This window comes from Ceratotherium simum, chromosome 35, assembly GCF_057802395.1.
Source record: "Ceratotherium simum simum isolate JZ-2026a chromosome 35, ASM5780239v1, whole genome shotgun sequence".
In the NCBI taxonomy this organism is placed as follows: domain Eukaryota; kingdom Metazoa; phylum Chordata; class Mammalia; order Perissodactyla; family Rhinocerotidae; genus Ceratotherium; species Ceratotherium simum.
The window spans coordinates 17,147,731-17,167,197 of record NC_141934.1 but is presented as its reverse complement, the minus strand read 5'-3'; the positions used below and the strand labels follow the sequence as shown (position 1 = coordinate 17,167,197).

The 19,467-nt window shown below is 36.4% G+C and overlaps 1 protein-coding gene across 3 annotated transcripts in view; it reads right to left on the bottom strand.

Moving 5' to 3' along the window:
• The window catches only part of TAOK3 (TAO kinase 3), a 183,404-nt gene that overhangs the window by 44,141 nt on the left and 119,796 nt on the right, over positions 1-19,467 (bottom strand). For all 3 annotated transcript variants that reach the window (XM_087424137.1, XM_087424136.1, XM_004429929.3), the window contains 3 exons: positions 10,865-10,958; positions 9,485-9,566; positions 2,351-2,518 (listed from right to left, as the gene is read on the bottom strand). In XM_087424137.1, the coding sequence (XP_087280263.1) occupies positions 2,351-2,518; positions 9,485-9,566; positions 10,865-10,958 (344 nt within the window). The remainder of the gene's footprint in view (positions 1-2,350; positions 2,519-9,484; positions 9,567-10,864; positions 10,959-19,467) is intronic.

Here is a 19,467-nt window from a genome sequence, read left to right as displayed (position 1 = left end):
GAGGAGAGTTTTCAGAGATTTGACAAGCAACATGCTCCTTTGCAAGTCATTATTGAGTAACTTCATATCTAAGAGCAGGGATATTAATTCTACCGTCCTGGACAGGTAATTAAATTCTGCCTCCCTCAAGCAATTCTATCATGCTTACCTCTGTAATCTTATTAAATATATCTATTAAATAATAATGGTATTCATCACTACTAGTCCAAAGACTACTATTTGAGAAGCGGTAAAATAATCAGAACATATAATTTATCCATCACAGTGGGATATCTTTTGATATAAGATTAAATAATATAATTAAGCAACTTAGCTCCAAATAAACCCTATTTTCAAAGAACCATACTGTACATTTATAACTTTAATGAATTGTTACTTAGCCATGGCAATATAAAGAATCACTGACATAGGTAATTTGAGTAATTTAAAATGGTAGATAATATATTTTTAATAGATTTATTTTCCCAATTAAAGGAGATCATATGTTTATGTGCAATCAAGAGATTTTATAGTCCAATTCAGCTTTCTGAATTTCATTTTTGTAATTATTGATAATTTTTATTTTCTTTTATATTAAAAAGCTAAACTAAAATTCATTCTTCGTTCCTTTCCTCTTTTTTATGTAGTCTTAGAGAAAGAGGAATCTCTCCTTTCGTTCAAGGCTAATCCCTGCACTAATACCCGTGCTCCTATCCTATGGACTTCCCGAGATCCTCCCTCTTTACCTACGTTTCTTTCCTCTATCTTAATGCCTCTGTCCTGGTCCTGGCTCCTTCCCCTCTGCACAGAAATAGCAAGAGGCCTGCCTCATATTTAGGTACCTCTCTACATATCCTTGGTCACTTTTCCTTCTTAGCCAAATTTATGAATCTTAAAATAACCAACCTTTGCTGTCTCTACTTTCTCACTTCCCATTTACTCTACAACTCAGAGTAATCAACTATCTATCCTAACTATTCCTGTAAAACTGCTTTTACTAATGTCATCAAGAATGCCCTGGGGGCCGGCCCGGTGGCGCAAGCGGTTAAGTGTGTGCGCTCCGCTGCGGCGGCCCGGGGTTCGCTGGTTCGGATCCCGGGCGCGCACCGACGCACTGCTTGGCAAGCCATGCTGTGGCGGCGTCCTATATAAAGTGGAGGAAGATGGGCACAGATGTTAGCCCAGGGCCGTCTTCCTCAGCAAAAAAAAAAAAAAAAAAGAGGAGGATTGGCGGATGTTAGCACAGGGCTGATCCCCTCACAAAAAAAAAAAAAAAAAGAATGCCCTAATTGTAAAACCCAGTTAACACTGTTTATGGTCCTTGTCTAACTTGACCACTCTGTGGCACCTGACGCTGTGGTATCGGCCGCTCCCTCCTTGAAGTTATGTACTCTCCTAGCATCTGTGATGCCTTTATCTCCTAGGTCTCCCTTTTCAAATATGGCACGGGCCCTCTTCTCACTGTACGTTCAACTCCTTGATTCATTATCATTTTAACGCTCTTGACCTCCACAAACAACTACGCTTTACCGAGACCTTTTTCATTTCCTGGATTTGTATTTCCCAAACAACTGCTAGACATCCCTGTACAGGTGTCCCAATTGCCATTACCCTTGCCTCAACCAATACTCCTTAAGTTATTTGAATGAGAAACCAAGATGGCATATCTCCTTCGAAAACTCCATCTGTACACTATGTCAGCAGCATATGTCGCCACGACCTTAAACTCAATAGGCACCAAACTGAAATCATCCTAAACCTACTCTTTCTCCTTGATTCTTTTTCTCTGTTCTTGGTATTAACATACTCCAGTCACTCAGGCTCAAATGCTCAGAGTCATCTTAAACTCTTCCTCATCTGTCACTGTCACTTTTAATGAGAAGCATTGTATTATCAAATCTACCTCCACAGTGTTTCTCAAAAGTGTTCCTTTTCCCCCATTACCATTGACACTTCCCTTTTTACCTCTCGCATGGACTGTTACCTAGAATGTTACCCATTCAAATTCACCTTATACTCTGCTGCCAGGATAATATTCCTAAAGCACAGCACTTTCCTGAGTCTAAAATGTCCTATGCCTGTCTATCAAAAACTACCCACTTGTTGGCCTCCTTACAACCTTCACTAATCCCCACCAGCAGACTTATTTTCTCTCCACTGTGGATCCCTGCATGGTGCTATACCTCTAGAGCATTTTTCATATTTTGCCTTATATAAGTTATTTTATGAATGTCTCTTATGCAACTCTGCATGTCTCTTAAGGCAGAGACATAACATTTTTATCCCCAAAAGTGTTTTTCCTGGTGTCCAGTCTAGAGCTTTTTCACATAGTAGGCACCTATAAGTGCTTGCTAAAATAAATTGAACCTACTTCTTCATCCTCCTGTGACTCATTCAAGGGTCCATTTCGTGTCTCTTGGAAAAGGATTTTTTTCATTTTTCGGTACTGTAGGTTATCTAGCTCACGGACAGCATCTTTTGTCCTCTGTATGAGGTCAATTAGGACACGTAGTGGCCGGTCTCGTCGAACAAAGTCATGCTGATTGAGGGAGGAGAAAAAACAGAAATTGACAACAAGGAAACATATTTTTAGGTGCAAGATTTAGATATAAAAGTAAATAGACATAAAACAGGTCTACAGATTTTACAGAAATAACAAGATATGATTTTCAATTCATGTACCCTCTCATCTTATATAAATCTCATAAAAAGATAACTATGCTTTTCTCTTCTTCTTCAAGCCCCATTTTGTGAACTTTGTCCTAGAGTTTACATGAGACTTCTTGAGTTTACCTTATCATACAAGTAACAACAATGACTAGAACTTTAAATAGTAGCTGAGAGACTTGTTACCTTCAAATCTGAAGTTATACAATAAGCACAAGCAATGGAGAGTGTAAACTATTCCTGCTATAACCTGCCTCAATCTTCTTCTTCACCCTGCACTACCCTTTTAAAAACAGACTTGTGTATATTTTGTTTTCTATTTCTATGGTCATATATAGTATAGGAAAATATGGCAGCAGTTCAATTGATGCAGAGGTCAGCATTCTGGCAACCTCTTCTTCCCTTCTCGGAGCTGTACAACCAGAAATAAGTGAAAAGGGTCTATGAGCAGCGAAAATAACTGCTCCGAAGTCCATAAACTTTTCTTGGTATAAATGGCCTTCACTTCCACTATTATCAATGATCTTTAACACACATTTTGATTTCCTGGTCTTTCAGTCTCTAGCAGGTTAGAAAGAGGGAATAAAAGTGGGAGGATAAAGGATTGGGAACTGTTAGAGGTAGGGTTACTTGTTGTAAAAAGAAGTGTCCTTTGCAAGTTCTCTGACACCCTGACAGCAGATAAAGAGAGGGAAATTCCATGACTAACACACCTACCAACCAAACACATAAAACTGAACAAAGCTTTGCGGGCTATTTGCAAAATGGCAAATGCCCCTCATATAGTCCTTTTATACTCCAAGGGTTCACAAAACACTACTGTTTCTGAGCCATCAAAAAGCGAAATTATGTTCATTATGCTTTCTTTAAGAAGGCAGAGAAGCACATCATATATTTTTACAAGATTACCACAGAAAATGATCAAAAGTGGGAGGAGAAAGTTTTTTTTAAGGAAAAGGTCCAGTTATATGGAAAGTTCACTTATGTGAAATTATAATTTGAAGATATTGGGAAAATGAGATATAATGTGGTAGGCTGAGATGATGGAATGGATTTAATTTCTTTATAAGTTAAACAGATATAAAAGAGGTGCAGGACCACTGTGAGAAAAAAATCTACATGTCTTGTGGTTCTTCACTCTGACGTTGCTGTCAGAGGAATTGTGGCTTTTTCTCCTGCTTTTATAAAGTATCTCTTCCTCTGCAAAGAGTCCTTTCTGAAAACGAAACACCATTCCCGGAAGTAAGTGTAGCCTGCATGTTTCAAGATGAGAACAAAAGGGAGAAGGTAAATTATTTTGCTACTCCAGGGCTGGAAATTATACAAGAGCAAATCAGTTTTTAGTAAACTCCCAGCTCTAACTTAGGATCACGGAATTTTAGAGCAGGAATAGCTCTCAGAAATTCTTTTATTTTCAAGGTGAGGAAATTTAGGCCCAGAGAGGTTAAATGACTTACACAGCTAAATATTGAAAGAGCTAAAGGTTGCATCCCAGGTTTCTTTATTTGGGGTTTGTTTTCTGAGGTCTACCACTGCTATCACCTTTCTACAACACAGATTTGATCATGTCATTCATTGTGACAGATACTGTGTTCCATATATCCCCCATTCCAACCTCTTTTCCTTGCCTTCCTTTTTGTAAGCACTAGAAAGTAAAAGAGTTGAATTCCAGCCTTCTTTGCAGTTACTGATAACAATGTGACCGAGATCTGGCCAATGAGATACAGGCAGAAGTCTCTGAGGAAGACTTTGTTTTCCAAAAGGCAAGGCATGTGAAGGGAAGGCATTTTGCCCTTTGCCTTTCCTCTTTTTTCCTGCCTGGAATAAAGACTTGAGTTCGGAGATGCAGCAGCCATTTTGTGACCCCGAAGATAAAAGCCACATGCTAAGGACGATAAAGTAGGAAGACAGGTGGATCAATGATGACACTGTTGAGCTGCTTACAGCTCTGGACTGCTTATAACCCTTCCTTTCATAACGTCCTGGACTTCTTATTGCATGAAATAACTAAACCTTTACCTGTTTAAGTGTTTTAAAACTGATACACTCAACATCTTAAAAACATCTTAGTGCCTACATCATAAAGTCTGACCTTTTACAGCCAGGTTCCTGTTTGTATTTCTAGGCTCAAATCTAGTCACTCCTACTCCTCCTTCCACTCAATGCACAGTACATTCTAGATAATTCTTGCCTCATGCCATGCGTTTCACATTTGCATACTTTTGCTCACATTGTTCTCTCTGCCTGCAATTACATCTCACTGTTCTCCAAACTCCTACAATTAAAAGGTTCTCAGATTCTTTAAAAAATTGATTTTATTGTTTTTGGAAATACATTTACTTTAAACATTTAAATAATAAAGAAAAATGCATAAAAGTAAGTAAATCACCCAAAATAACACTATCCAGAAATAAATATTGTTAAGTTATAGAATGTCATTTTAGACATACTCTCTCCCTCTCTCTTTCAGAATGATGGATATCTAGAAATAATTTTACCTGGGAAGTTTATTATACATGCTAATATTAAGAATAATCTATTAAATTAAGATATATCTGAATTTAACAGAATTAGAAGAGATTGAAGCAAAATAATTGCTTAACTTCAGTTAAAATTTCTTCATCAAGAGTTACTAGTTCCTAAAAGATCTTCTAAAGTTAAGAAAAAAAAAAGATTATGAAAAGCTTTAAGACATTGGAGTTACTTTTTTAAAAAAACTATATATTTCAATTTAAGAACAATTATTGATCATCTACTCTGAAAAATAAGAAAATTAGTACACTTACATTTCTTTCCTACCCCTACTTTTTTCTAGTTACACCATTATTTTTACATTGTCAACGTTTATAACATTTACATTCTGCTCTTCAACCATTTCAATGATTTTACCTTAGTTCTATATTTAAATGAATTCTATATGAAGGTGACATTTTAATGTCAGGAAGAAAATGTGAGGAAAAGATGGATTATTTAAAAATATTTGGAATAACTAGATAGCCAACTGAGAAAAAAAAAGTTGAATTCCTTATAACAAATTTCTGAGACCTCCCCCAAAAAGCCCAGAATAAAGAATGTCAAAGGAGAAACAGGAAAAAAATATTTGCAAGATCTACTACAAATTAAAAGGGAAAAACCCAACAACCCAAGAGACAAATGGGCAAAGATCATAAAGAGTTCACAGAAAAGGAAATAGAAATGGCTTTTCAACATATGGAAGATGTTCAACCTAACTCATAATGAGAAATACAAATTAAAATGACAGAAAAGTTTTCCACTGAACTGACTAGAAGCTCAAAAAGTTTTGGTACTCATACTTTGCTAATGGGACTATAAATTGGTGCAACCTCTTTGGAGGACAATTTGACAATATCTATTTAAGTTTAAAATCCACATTCCCTTTGATTAGCAATTTCACTTCTAGGAATTTATTCTTTAGATATCTGTATACAGGTACAAAATGACACACGTAGAAGGATGTTCATTCCAGCACAGTTTGTAATAGCAAAAGACTGCAAACAATATAAATGAGTTGGTTAAAAAACAATTATGGTCCACCTGAGAATATTATGGAGCCATTAAAAAGAACGAGATAGCTCTGCATATAGTAATGTGAAACAATACTCAAAACACATTATAAAGTAAAAAAAAAAAAAATCAAAGTAGAACAGTGTTTATAGTTTGTTACCATTGGTGCAAAAATAAAAAAAGAATATTTACTTCTGTATGCATAAAATATCTCTAGAAGGACACATACAAAACTGGTGACAGTGGTGTGCTAACTCTAGAGAAGGTCTTGGAATGGGAAGATTTACTTTTCACACTCTACCTTCCACTGTATTTTTACCTTCTAAAATTTGTATTGTCTATTCAAACTGAAGAATGTAGTCTCCTTACCATGCTAAATAAATAAATAAATAAATATTTTTGCAAACTTAAATTCCATGTTCATGCCCAGGCCTTTTGCCGTTTCTCCAGCCCCTAATTCACCCTCTCTTCCTTTCTGTCTTTTTGTTTCATCTCTAAATTGGCTGGATTTTGCTATTGAGCAATTTCTTTTTTTTTAAGAAAAAAGCTTTTAAGAAAAGAAGATTGCCTAAATTTGTGAGGCTTGAAACATGTCAGCTGCCTTTATAACGGAAGAGCACCCTAGCCGGGTCGCAAATCCTTGGTTTACATTTTCTTTGCCTTAGAACTTTGTAAACATTGTTCTACTGTTTTCTGGCTTTGCGTGTTCCTGAAGAGGTAGATCTGAAGCCGACTGGTTTTTCCACCCCAAAATAATTTTTCTCAGCCTGTTTGTCTGAATCTTTCTTTATCCTTAGAGTTCAGGAACTTCAAAATAGGATTTGTTGGTCACTGAAGATCAATGTGTTGATCACTGAAGATCATGGTCTCTCTCTTCAGGGCTCTGCTTGAATGTCACCTCCCGAAAAAGACCTTCCCTAACTCCTTATCTACAACAGCAGCTCCTCTCACTCCTTATCCCTGGTCCATACTTTATTTTTCTGCAAAGAATTTACCGCTACCTGACATTATATCAATATTTGTTCGTTTTCTTACTCCTTCATTAGAATGTAAGTTCCAAGAGGGCAGGAACTATCTTTTTCCTTGCATACCACTGTATTATTTTCAGTGTTTAGAACCGTGCTTGGCACACAGTAGACAATCAGGAAATATTGTTGACTAAACGGTGGGCTCATTTGATTTGGCCCATCAAACCAAATAAAGGCTAAACCAAATCAAATAAAGATCCAAATATTTATTTCCCAGAAAGGTTTCTTCAAGTATATTTTTAAATATCTTCTGCTCCATGTCTTTTGATTTCTTCTTCAGGAATAAGAGGTTGGCATATGTTAGATCTCCTTTGTCTTCCACATGTGTCATCTTTTCTATAATCATCTTTAGAATATTTTCTTTTGCATTTAATTTTGTTTTATTTCCCTAAGACTATCCACCAAAGGAAACACCCTAAACGGGTTGATTTATTATATTAGTTTGTGGCTTATGATAAGATTTTAATTTATGTTTTAATTTTTCTCTCTCATTTCTTTCTTTACCTCTGCCCACTTGCTTTTTATATCCTTTTGCTGTCTGTTGCCCTAAAATTTCATCTTTTTGTGTGTGTGTGTGAGGAAGATCAGCCCTGAGCTAACATCCGATGCCAATCCTCCTTTTTTTTTTTGCTGAGGAAGATTGGCCCTGAGCTGACATCCATGCCCACCTTCCTCCACTTTATGTGGGACGCTGCCACAGCATGGCCCGACAAGCAGTGCGTCAGTGCGCACCCAGGATCCGAACCTGTGAACCCCAGGCCGCCAAAGCGGAGCGCGTGCTTAACTGCATGCGCCACCAGGTCGGCCCCCTAAAATTTCATCTTTGAATGCTTATAGTATCTTCTTCTTTGAGGCATTTTTTTCTCCTTAATTTTACTACAGCCCAAATTTATCATTTTCTCCCTTTATGGCAGTGCTTTTCGTGTCCTTTTTTTTGTTAATCTTTGCCTACCTCAAAGTGACAAAGATATTATCTTGTGTATCTTGTGTTTCCGCCGTTTTGTTTTGTTTGTAGTTCATGTCTAGAACACGTGATGGCTCTACGCCAAAGAAGAATAAGGTAGAGTTCTTCGCCCTGCTGCTTCTGTCACCACATTCCCGTGGCCTGCTACTCACAAGGAGAAAAAAACTGACTTTTGGGTAGAAAAACTAGTCAGCTTCACATCTGCCTCTTTAGGAATACACGAAGCCGGAAAACAATAGAATAATGTTTACAGAGTTCTAAGAAAAAGAAAACGTAAGCCTAGATTTTGTGGCCTAGCCAAGGTGCTCTTCAATTATAAAGGCAGCTGACACTTTTAACCTTCACAAATTTAGGCAATACAATCCTTCTGAGTTTTTCTTAAAATAAACAAACAAAAAAGGGTTGAAAAACATACATATAGAAAAAGGTTAAAAACACTTGGACTATTTTGTGCCAAATAAAAGATATTTATATTGTAAAAGACTCCCACATATTTCACTGATACAGACGGAACACATCGCCTCTATATAAAGTCTATAATAAAATGTTACCTGAAAAGAGATGCTCAAAAATGAGATGTTTAAATCAAAAGAATGTAGTTAACATGATAGTTTTGTCACCAACATGTATGATGTAATGCTATGTAAATGTCTGCTTTACATATTTATCACATATCTTCATTGCCTGATGATTGGGCAACAACCTAACTAAAAATCCCAGAGTTGGCATTTGAACCAGTGGCAGGGCTGGCCCCGTGGCTTAGCGGTTAAGTGCACGCGCTCCGCTGCTGGAGGCCCGGGGTTCAGATCGCGGGCGCGCACCCACGCACCGCTTCTCCGGCCATGCTGAGGCCGCGTCCCACATACAGCAACTAGAAGGGTGTGCAGCTATGACATACAACTATCTACTGGGGCTTTGGGGGAAAAAATAAATAAATAAAGTTATAAAAAAATATATATATATGAACCAGTGGCAGACTCTGTTCAGAGAGCACTGTATTAAAGTTCATGCAGATATTAATCATAGGAACATCACAGTGATGACCAGAGCAAGGAGAAACATTCTTTGGCATAAGGCAAAAAGAGGGAAGAACAAAAGAAAAAAGGAAAAGATAGAGAAAAGAACTATCCACAGGGAATATACAGCACATACATTGCGATAATCTTGCTATTTCTATGCCTAGCTACTATCTCTGGATAAAGGATAAGGCAGCACGTTCTAATCCAGTTTGTCATGATGAGCTGACACAAGAATGACTTACTATATTCCACTACAATGTGACTTTAAATCCCCCTCCTCAAATATAAATTTGAAAAATTACCCGTAATAGTTCCACTGATGTTGGCCTTTCCTGAGGTATTTTCTGCAAGCAGTAATCAACAAATCTCCTAAAGGATTCTGTCCTGTGTGTACAAATACATTGAAAGAAAGTAAAATCAGGGTTTGTAGAACACACTGATTACTTTAAACAATTTTTGTTCAAGGGAAAATTTTATATTTTAGGAGATTTTTAATAAACTATTTTAGAGCATCAGGAGAACTGAGTCATTTTCAAGTTTATGTTATCTAAAATGAATTCTTTTGGAGAATGAATGTGGACAGTTGCAAGTTAGTCAACGCATAACATACTGAAATATATAAGGAAGGTTAAATCAGAATATATATCAGAAAACAAATAATAGTATATTTATATATAATAGTTTTTTTAATACATAATAGCTTTATACATATTTTTCTCTCCAAAGATAACAGTTCTCATAAGTCTCAAGCCTATATTCTTCATGACCAGTTGATAACTCCTCCATCACCCACAACCTATAACCAGGTAGTAAAACTGGAAGCATAATGGACAGAGAACCCAAGAATATGTTTTCTGGATGAAAATACTTCCTCTCTTGAAAATTCCATTTTGTCTACTATTCTTTAAAATCGCCCTTTTTCTATAATTCTTGTGGCCCAAATAGTCATCAAAATGTCATAAATTTCAGTAAGGAACAATATATCTTCTGAATAGATAGTATATGTTCTGTCTCAATACATTTGAATATATATAGTAAAAGAAAAATGACAACTAGAAAAATAATGACGTCCGAGAGGGTACTTCATCTCTGCTGAGAAGCGATAAGAACTGAGATGAGGGGCCGGCCCGGGGGCGCAAGCGGTTAAGTGCACGCGCTCCACTGTGGCGGCCCAGGGTTCACCGGTTCGGATCCTGGGTGTGCACCGATGCACTGCTTGGCAAGCCATGCTGTGGCGGCGTCCCATATAAAGTGGAGGAAGATGGGCATGGATGTTAGCCCAGGGCCAGTCTTCCTCAGCAAAAAAAGAGGAGGATTGGCAGATGTTAGCATAGGGCTGGTCTCCTCACAAAAAAAAAAAAAGAACTGCGATGATCAATACAAGACCATCATGACTTAAGAGGCTAGACTTGTTAGGAAGGTAGCAAGCATGTTCCTTGTAGAATTTCAGTTATTAGACATGTTAGGAACACAAGCCATAGTGAAGGCAGAAATAAAGAAAAACGTGTGTGTTTGTATATGTGTAGACAGTTCAGGCCTACAAAGCATCAGTGTCACTTATTATAATACACAATGAAGGAATGAAATGCTTTCTCAGTCACATATTTAAAATGCCGTTTAATGAAAGTGCCAAATATATATGGTGATTTTCTTAGAGATTTAAAATGATAGCTGAGTCTTACCATTCATTAGACTGCAACGTTGGGGAGTCATTCTGGGCAATATGATATAAGGCACTCATTGCATTCATGTTGAAAAGGGGGGGCTTCCGTTCCGCTGAAAGAAAAGAAACATGATAAAGTAGGTCTTGAAAGAAATCAGGCAGACAGAGGAATAAGGAACTATGAGCCAAGCTTTGCCACTAAATCAATAGCTTGTTACAGTCATCATGCCACATAATCCACTTATTTTAATCTCTAAGATCGGCCCAAGATAGCCATTCAGAAGAAGCTGCTGGTCATCTTAAAGTACATTGGCAAAGCCCCTAACACAACCCATTTCAAGAGAGTTAAAGAAAAATTTCCCGTTTTCTTCACATATCTTTAAAAGGCTGGTCTTTGCCTGTTTTCCCACAATAGGTATAAAACATCTTCATCCGTACGTGTTTTAATTAAAAAATATGTATTCATTGAAAAAAATTCAGAAAGCATAGAGAAGTAGAATGAAAAAAAGAGATTACTATAGAATGAAACATCTTAAACATCACTAACATAGTATGGGACGTAAAATAATTCAATTGAATAAACACTGAAGGCTCAATAAGGCCAAAGAACTGGTATCTGTGGGGATAGAGGGATAGAGGGGAAATAGGAGCGAGGAAGAGGAGCATAAATAATAAAGAAGGCTTGGTCCAACTCCTTCTAAAGAGAATCTCAGTGCATCAGGCGTTTCTTAATAAATTTACTCCCCCCAGTCCACCATGACCTCCTCTTCGGAATTTCTGTATGTAGCTCTCTTTTAGTATACTGTTCATTTGGCATGAGCTCTCCTATTGCATACAAATCTTTTCTCTCAGAAGAAATCACAAGCTCTAAGAGCGAGCTCTTATAACCCGAATACTCTTATTATTTTATTTATTCCCCAAGCATATGTAATAAGATGATATTCACATATTAGGTGCTCCATTTGTTGACAAAAGGAAAGAAATACAGTCCTAGATCTGAGTACAGATAATTTTATGCTATTTATTAGTTATTATGCCATAGAAGATAAATCACTATCTCATTCTACCGTGCTTATCCTAATGGATTTTTTATATAGTCTCACTTTGTAATTCATAATCTGATTCTCTGGTTTCATCAGAGCATCTTGGTTTTTAAGTAAAGTTTCTTCTATTAACCACTTTTAAAATGGCAAATTCGACTTACTCTATGTAATTCTAAGAAGCAGAACAAGAACTAAGGGCAAAAGTAATGGGGAAGACATTTTCACTCATAGAAGGAAGAACCTGTGAAAAGCCAGAATAGCAAAGCAAAACAAAACAAAAACCCCCCAAATCCCAGAATGAACAATTTTGAGAGTAGTGAACTTTACGTCATTGGCAGTTTTCCAGCAGAAGGCAACAGTATGGATTCATCCATGATACTCTGGATGGGCCTCCTATAGTCTTGACTAAGTGATCTCTGATACCTTTGAAATGTGACAGTCCATGGTTTTACAAATATTTTTTATTCACCTCTCAACAGGATACTTTACACTCACCAAATAGATACCAGTATTAGAGGGACATAAACTGTTAAAAAGTGGAAATTTGAAAGTTGCAGTGTGGAAAAATGGATTTATATCTGTTTCAAAAGTAGAATTAGAAAAACTGGTTTGGGTTTATTTTATTTTATTTATCAGGAGGTAGACTCTACAAAGTTTCTAGAGCTTGGCCTTCCGACAACTTCAAGCATTTGAAGCCATGTAGAACCAGGAACTCATCATGTAACAACCAATGGCTTCCCCTCATTCCTAGGACAAAGTCCATATCCCTACACACAGCCTATTGGCCGTTATTAACATGACCCTGGCTACCTCCAGCACTTCATTGTGAGAAGCAATGTTCCCCCGCACTCTTCCCATGCCATCTGTTCTTTCACTGAAAGAACCAAGCTCAGAGCCTTTCACATGCTGCTGTTTCTGTCTGGACTCCCCTCTCACTTTCATTCCCTAAACTTTATCTGGTTAATTCTTGCCAATCCTTCAGGTTTCACCTTAAATGTAATTGCATTTCTGCCTTAATTTAATAAATATTTATTCGAGGCTTATTATATGCTTACAATCACTTCCTCAGGGAAGCCTTCCCTGACCTCTCAGACTAGGTCTCCCGTTAGATTTTGTCATTATAAATTATATTTTTCCTTTCTACCACCTATCATAACCATAATTAATTATTTGTGTAATCCTTCACTTAATGTGTGTCCTCTCTGCTAAACTTCACGACGGCAGGGACAATGAACATAATAGATTAAGTTCATCTTTGCATTCTTACTGCTAAACACAGCACCTAGTACGTATTTTTGGTGGCTCAAAAATACCTATAAAATAAATAATATGAAGGTAAGGCAAATTAAGGCAAACAAGAAATTTTGTCAACAAAAAATCCTTGTGCAGCAAGAAGTCACAGAAATGACTGAGAAGTGACTAAGTCTTGGGGCTTCCATCAGACACTATGTGATGGCTTCACTCACTATCAGAAGGATAGAAACCCTCTCACTCACTGGCAAAAGGTATATAATTCAAGCTGCTCAGAAGAACACTGAATTGCACAGGAGAAACAGCAGGGAAGGGGGACTAAAGAAGAAGAAAACAGAAGTTTAGAAAAAGGAGGATGAAGGAACAAAAGCAACAACAAAATCCAATCCCATAATGATAAGAAAGGCAGTGGCTCAGATTTGAAGCAGGAATAGTGAGGCCTGCAAGTAGCAGACACTCTTTTGTGAACAAGACAAGAAGACAGCCGGCCTCACGATGGTAGAATAGCTCTAGTAGAGAAGCACATGACTAAATGTATTCCAAACATAGCACATAGCTCTAGGGTCTGAGAAGCATTTGCTAAATATTAGTTTCAGATGGCCTCACCTATGTCCAAGTCCTTTGCTGGACGTACTACATAAATCCTCTGAGCCATCGTGACAGGGCTCATTGCTAAGCCAGTATACTCCAGAGCAAGGGTGGGGAAACTATGGCCTGCGGGCCAAATTCAGCTAGCAGCCTGTTTTTGTAAAGTTTTATTGGAACACAGCCACGTCCATTTATTAACATATTGTATATGGCTGCTTTCATGCTACAAGAGCAGAGTTGAGTAGTTAACACAGAGATTGTATGGCTTGCAAAGCCTACAACACTTATTATCTGGTCCTTTACAGAAAGTATGTCAACTCGTACTGTGGAATATAATAGTCTGCATACAATCTTCTACATAAGCAGCAGAATAGGAACTGAGAATGCTTTTGAAGCCACCTTGTGATATGTAATCCATATTTTCTCAAAAGAAAGGAAAAGGGTGGAAGCATAAAAAAGCTAAATTAACTAAACTAAAAGAAAAAAATAGCAATTTTTACTTAAAGACAATGATCAAGTTTTTCTGGATGCTCCACGTGTGTTATATGACATGAAGGTTCAGGAAAGTCAGTTCAATAAAGCTTCTGGACACTACTCTGCTCAGCAAGGATCATGCTAAATTAGAGCGCCTAGATTGAGATTTTAATAAGGAAGATCAAAAGGTACCCCTGTCTTTAGATAAACACTTCATGCAACAGATTTCTTATAAACAAATGTGGCTGACAACCATAATGATTAATGATAATAATAATCGCTACCATTTATTGAGTTGCTACTACATGTCAGGCACTTACTGCTTTAGGTGTGTTACGTAAGTTATTCATAATTCTCACAAGAGCTCAGCAAGATAAGCATTATTATCCCAACTGAAGAAACTGAGGTTCAGCTAGCGTAAATAATGAAACCAAGTCACAGAGTAAGTGACTAAATTGGGATTTCAATCCAGTCCCATAGGACTATAAGGCCTGTGTTCTTTTCACTAGGCCTCAGTGTCTCTTCAACAACCCTGTGCATTTTATGATAAATAGTACTAGTATTTCAAAAAAAAAAAACAAAACGGAGAAGAAGCTTTAGACGAGTAAATATACCTGCCTCTTCCCAAGAGCCATCACAACATTCATTTATTAACAGATAAACAATGAGTGGCTAATGTGGAAGAAGAAAATTCCAGGCAGAAAAACTGCTTAACATTTATATTTTTGTGGCGTTTTTTTCCCTAGAGAATTCATTTCTGAACACAGCCAACTCTCTGACAATGCTGATGGACCATCTGCCAGCTTCTACAATGGTCCTTGCTGGTGAATTAAGTGTCTGTAGTTTAAACAGATGAACATGAGATTAACTTCTCTTGAAATAATCTTGAAAAATAAAATATCTGGTGACTAGACAATTTCAATGTTCAATGTTCAAGAGTTTTCAGAGGATTAATGCATTTAACTAGTTCTTTCAGTAAAGATCAATTTAGCAAAAGATAATTCATGAAACAGGCTTAACCACTTAGGAACTACAGCACTTGATCCAGGAAAGGGGGGCAGCGCCGGTACCATTATTATCTTCCTCCTTCATGATGTTACCTCAACAATTCTAATTACACATTAGGGAGCTTTTTAAATATATACACGGTTATAGAAGAGATATCATAAGGAAAGGGAACAACACACTATTCAGGGACTATCCACAACTTTCAATGTAATTTCAACATTAAAAGTACAATTTAAAGTATACTGTTTGTACCTGGAATTTCATTAAACCTCAAACATACAGAAAACTTAGAAAAATCATTGCTTAGGGTTATATATGCAGCAGTTTAATCTTTTTTTCATGTAAAAAAAATACCCTTCTTTTATATGTCCATTAACAAGATTAATGCCAAGAAGATAGAGATGTATGGTAAAGCTGTCAAAAAGGTACTTGTATGGTTTATTACATTACCAATATAACAAGTTTTGAAGGGCCGGCCCTGTGGCTTGGTGGTTAAGTGCGCGCGCTGCGATGCTGGCGGCCCGGGTTCGGATCCCGGGTGCGCATCGAGGCACCACTTCTCCGTTCATCCTGAGGCCGAGTCCCACATACAGCAACTAGAAGGATGTGCAGCTACTACACACAACTATCCACTGGGGCTTTGGGGGGAAAAAATAAAATAAATAAAATCTTAAAAAAAAAAAAAAAAAACAAGTTTTGAATAATTGCTGAGAAGTTAAATATCCTTGGTAACAATTTTATTTCATGAATATTAACTGAGCAGGTACTATTATCTTTCTCTGAATCTAAGATGCCATTGACTATAAGATATACCACTATTCAAAATGTATCACTATTTTACATATAACTCAGGAAAAAAATCCATCCTGCCAATCACAATTATACAATGCTGTTGTCTGTAAAATATCTCCCAGTTTTAAAGAGATGTTAAGATGTAAATTAAAAATTTGGATGAAATATGATATACACCAGGATTGTGTTGATAATGGCTAACATTTATTGAGCATATATTATGTACCCATTATAATAATAAGCACTTTAAATCCATATTTTCATTTAATCCAGGCAATCCTCAAACGGTAGGAGATCTTACTACGCAAATTTCATAGAGTTAAAATAATTTGACAAAAGTCATACAACTAGGAAATGGCAGAACTGGAATTAGAACTCAAGTTTATCTGACTACAGAGTCTCTGCTCTTAAGTATAATTGGATACTATCATCTATCAGTTTGAAAGAACAGCTGTTGTAGAGGATAAGACAACTTTGGCAAATGGCTACTTTGTTCTTTAAGTTAGTAAATCACTTTATAAAAGGCAATCAAAGTTAGGCTGATATAGAGAGCATGCTGTTATACATACTTTAATTCATTCTTTTCTGTTTTTTGAGGAAGATTGGCCCTGCGCTAACATCTGTTGCCAATCTTCTTCTTTTTTTCTTTTTTTTTCTCCCCAAAGCCCCAGTACATAGTTGTATATCCTAGTTATAGGTCCTTCTAGTTCTTCTATGTGGGACGCCCCCTCAGCGTGGCTTGATGAGTGGTGAGCAGGTCTGCGCCCAGGATCTGAGCTGGCAAACCCTGGGCTGCCGAAGCAGAACGCACCAACTTAACTACTACGTCACTGGGCTGGCCCCTAATTCATTCTTATAAAAAGATAAAATCGGAAAGTAAGCACATACCAAGGCCTGTCTCAAGAGAGAAGTACTAACGTATCTTCTGGGATCTGTACCTACTTCGCCCAATGTCAACCACTGTTTGAAACTTCAGTCATTACTACAGCTACATAGTACAAAAACCGATGTGAAGATGATCTTGAGTCATCATGGAAGGGTACATGTTGTTTGTTCTATTTAAGAAAGTCGGAAAGGGTAAAATCCATGTTCCATTTTAGGAAGATTTTGGTAAGAAAAAAGCTTGTTAAAACAATGAGTGGTCACTAATTAGCTGTAAAGTTCAACTCAGGTGGTACATCCTCTTAAAAGTGTTGTAACTGAGGAGTTGCTGCTATGATTTCAGTATTCTAAGGAAAATTTTGGTTCCTTTTGGAATATAAATGACAAAAATAGGGATAATCCTACATAGGAATGCAATTAGCTGTTATTGAGCCTTTGCTGTGTGCCAGGCACTGTGTTAAACACTTTATATATGTTATCTTATTTAAGTCTGACAATACCTATGGTATATGTTTTATTGTTTTCACTTAGATGAGAAAACTGAGGCTGAGGGAAGTTAAGAAAATTGTCCAAAGTCTCATAGTCAGAATCAACATGTTACACAACTCCAGAAGGTGTTATTCACATCCTGGACTATGTGAATGCTTGATGGTATTATGTGCAGCCATATATGGCGGTCCCGCCAGCTAAGAGTTGGTAAAGCCAAATTCAAATCCAGGGTGTCTAATTCTAAAACTTATTGTATACTGCTAACTCTACACTATGCAGAGAGTAGTTTTTTTTTGTTTTTTTAACAAAAGGAATGTACATTTCTAAGAAAGTTAAATTATTCGATATTTCAAATACGTAAAAAATTTGCAGAATATTATAACAGACACCTATCATTTAGATATTATCATATTTTGGCATATTTGCTTCAGATCTTTTTTCTTCCAAAAAAAGTACAAAAGCAAATAGAACTTTATTTCTCTTCCTTCAGAGTTTTCTACTCTGAAATTATATCTTTTACATTTATGTTATGTTTTATTAGTATATATATGCTCATAAACAAGATATAAACATATTTATGAAAACTTCATAATTGGCATCATACTGTAGCTATACTTCTGCAACTTTCTTTGTTCATTAAATATCCTGTTATGATTTTTGAATTTATCCATATTGACACAGGTAGATCCAGCTCACTCTTAACTGTGATATAGTATTCCATAATTAATTTATCCATTCTTCTTTGGATAAGAATTTAAGTTGTTTCCACCTTTTCTGGCTTCTACAAACAAGTCTGTATCCTTGTACACGTTTTCCGGTGTACATGCATAAAGATTTCTCTAAGGTATATACTTAGAAGTGAAATGTCGGGTCACTGAGACTGCTCCTCATCAACTTGACTAGATGTTGCCAATTTGCACTCCAAAGTGGTTATACCAATTTATATTCCTACCAATAGTGTATAACAGTTTCTGTTTCCTTAGCAGCCTCCCAAAATTTATTATCCTCAGACTTAAAAACTTTTGCCAATCCGATAAATGTGAAAAGGTTTTAACTTGCATTCCCCTGATTACTAATGAGGCTGAGTATTTTTTAACGTTTGATGTCCATTTAGGTTTCCTTTCCAATGAACTGCTTGATCATACTCATTGCCCATTTTTCTACTGGCTGTTTGTCTTTTTCTTTTTGATAAAGAAATCATAAGAGTTCTTTATAAATTCTAGACCAATACTCTGTTGGTTAGATATGTTTCAACTACTTTCTATTAGCCCATGGTTTATCTTTAATTTTTGTGTTTTACATAGCTTTATATTTTAAAGCAGTAAAAATTATCATATTTGTCATTATGTTTTTTTAATATTACTTAGAAAAATTTTTCCCTACACCCATAAAGGTATACTTATAGAATAATAACAACAACAGTAATTATACTTAGTGCTTATTATATGCCTGGCCATGTTTTAAGTACTTTATATATATTAATTCATTAATCTTCATGATAATAGCACCTACTTCATAGGACTGTTATCTCTATTTTACAGATGAGGAAAGAGGCATAACGGGGGCTTCTCCTAAAAGTTTTAAAGTTTTACTTTCAGGTATTTAACCAACCTGGACTTTATTTTTGTGTATGGCATAAGCTAGGAATCTGATTTTAGTTTTTATCATATAATTAACAAATGGTCTCATATTATTTTTCAAATGGGCCATCCTGTCCCCATTGATCTGCAATGCCTTTTCTGTCTTATACCAAAATCCGACTTATACGGATTTTGAGTCTGTTTCTAGGTTTTCTAGTCTGTTCTCTTCAATGTTAGTCTTTCCCTGCACCAATACCATACTGATTTAATTATTATGGTATGGAATTTGGTAGAGGGATTCTTTTGTTCAAATGCTATTTCTTCAAAATTGTCATGACTAGTTTTGGCCATATGAATTTTAGGACTACCTTGTCAAGTTCTACATAGCATTGCTGGAAGTTCATCATAAGTCCTTTACAAAGTATGCAAATATTTCTGCTGAGTGCCCCCCAAAAAAGTATGAATAAATTAGATGAATTTCCTTTGCAGTGAAAGAGAGAATAACAATATTAGAA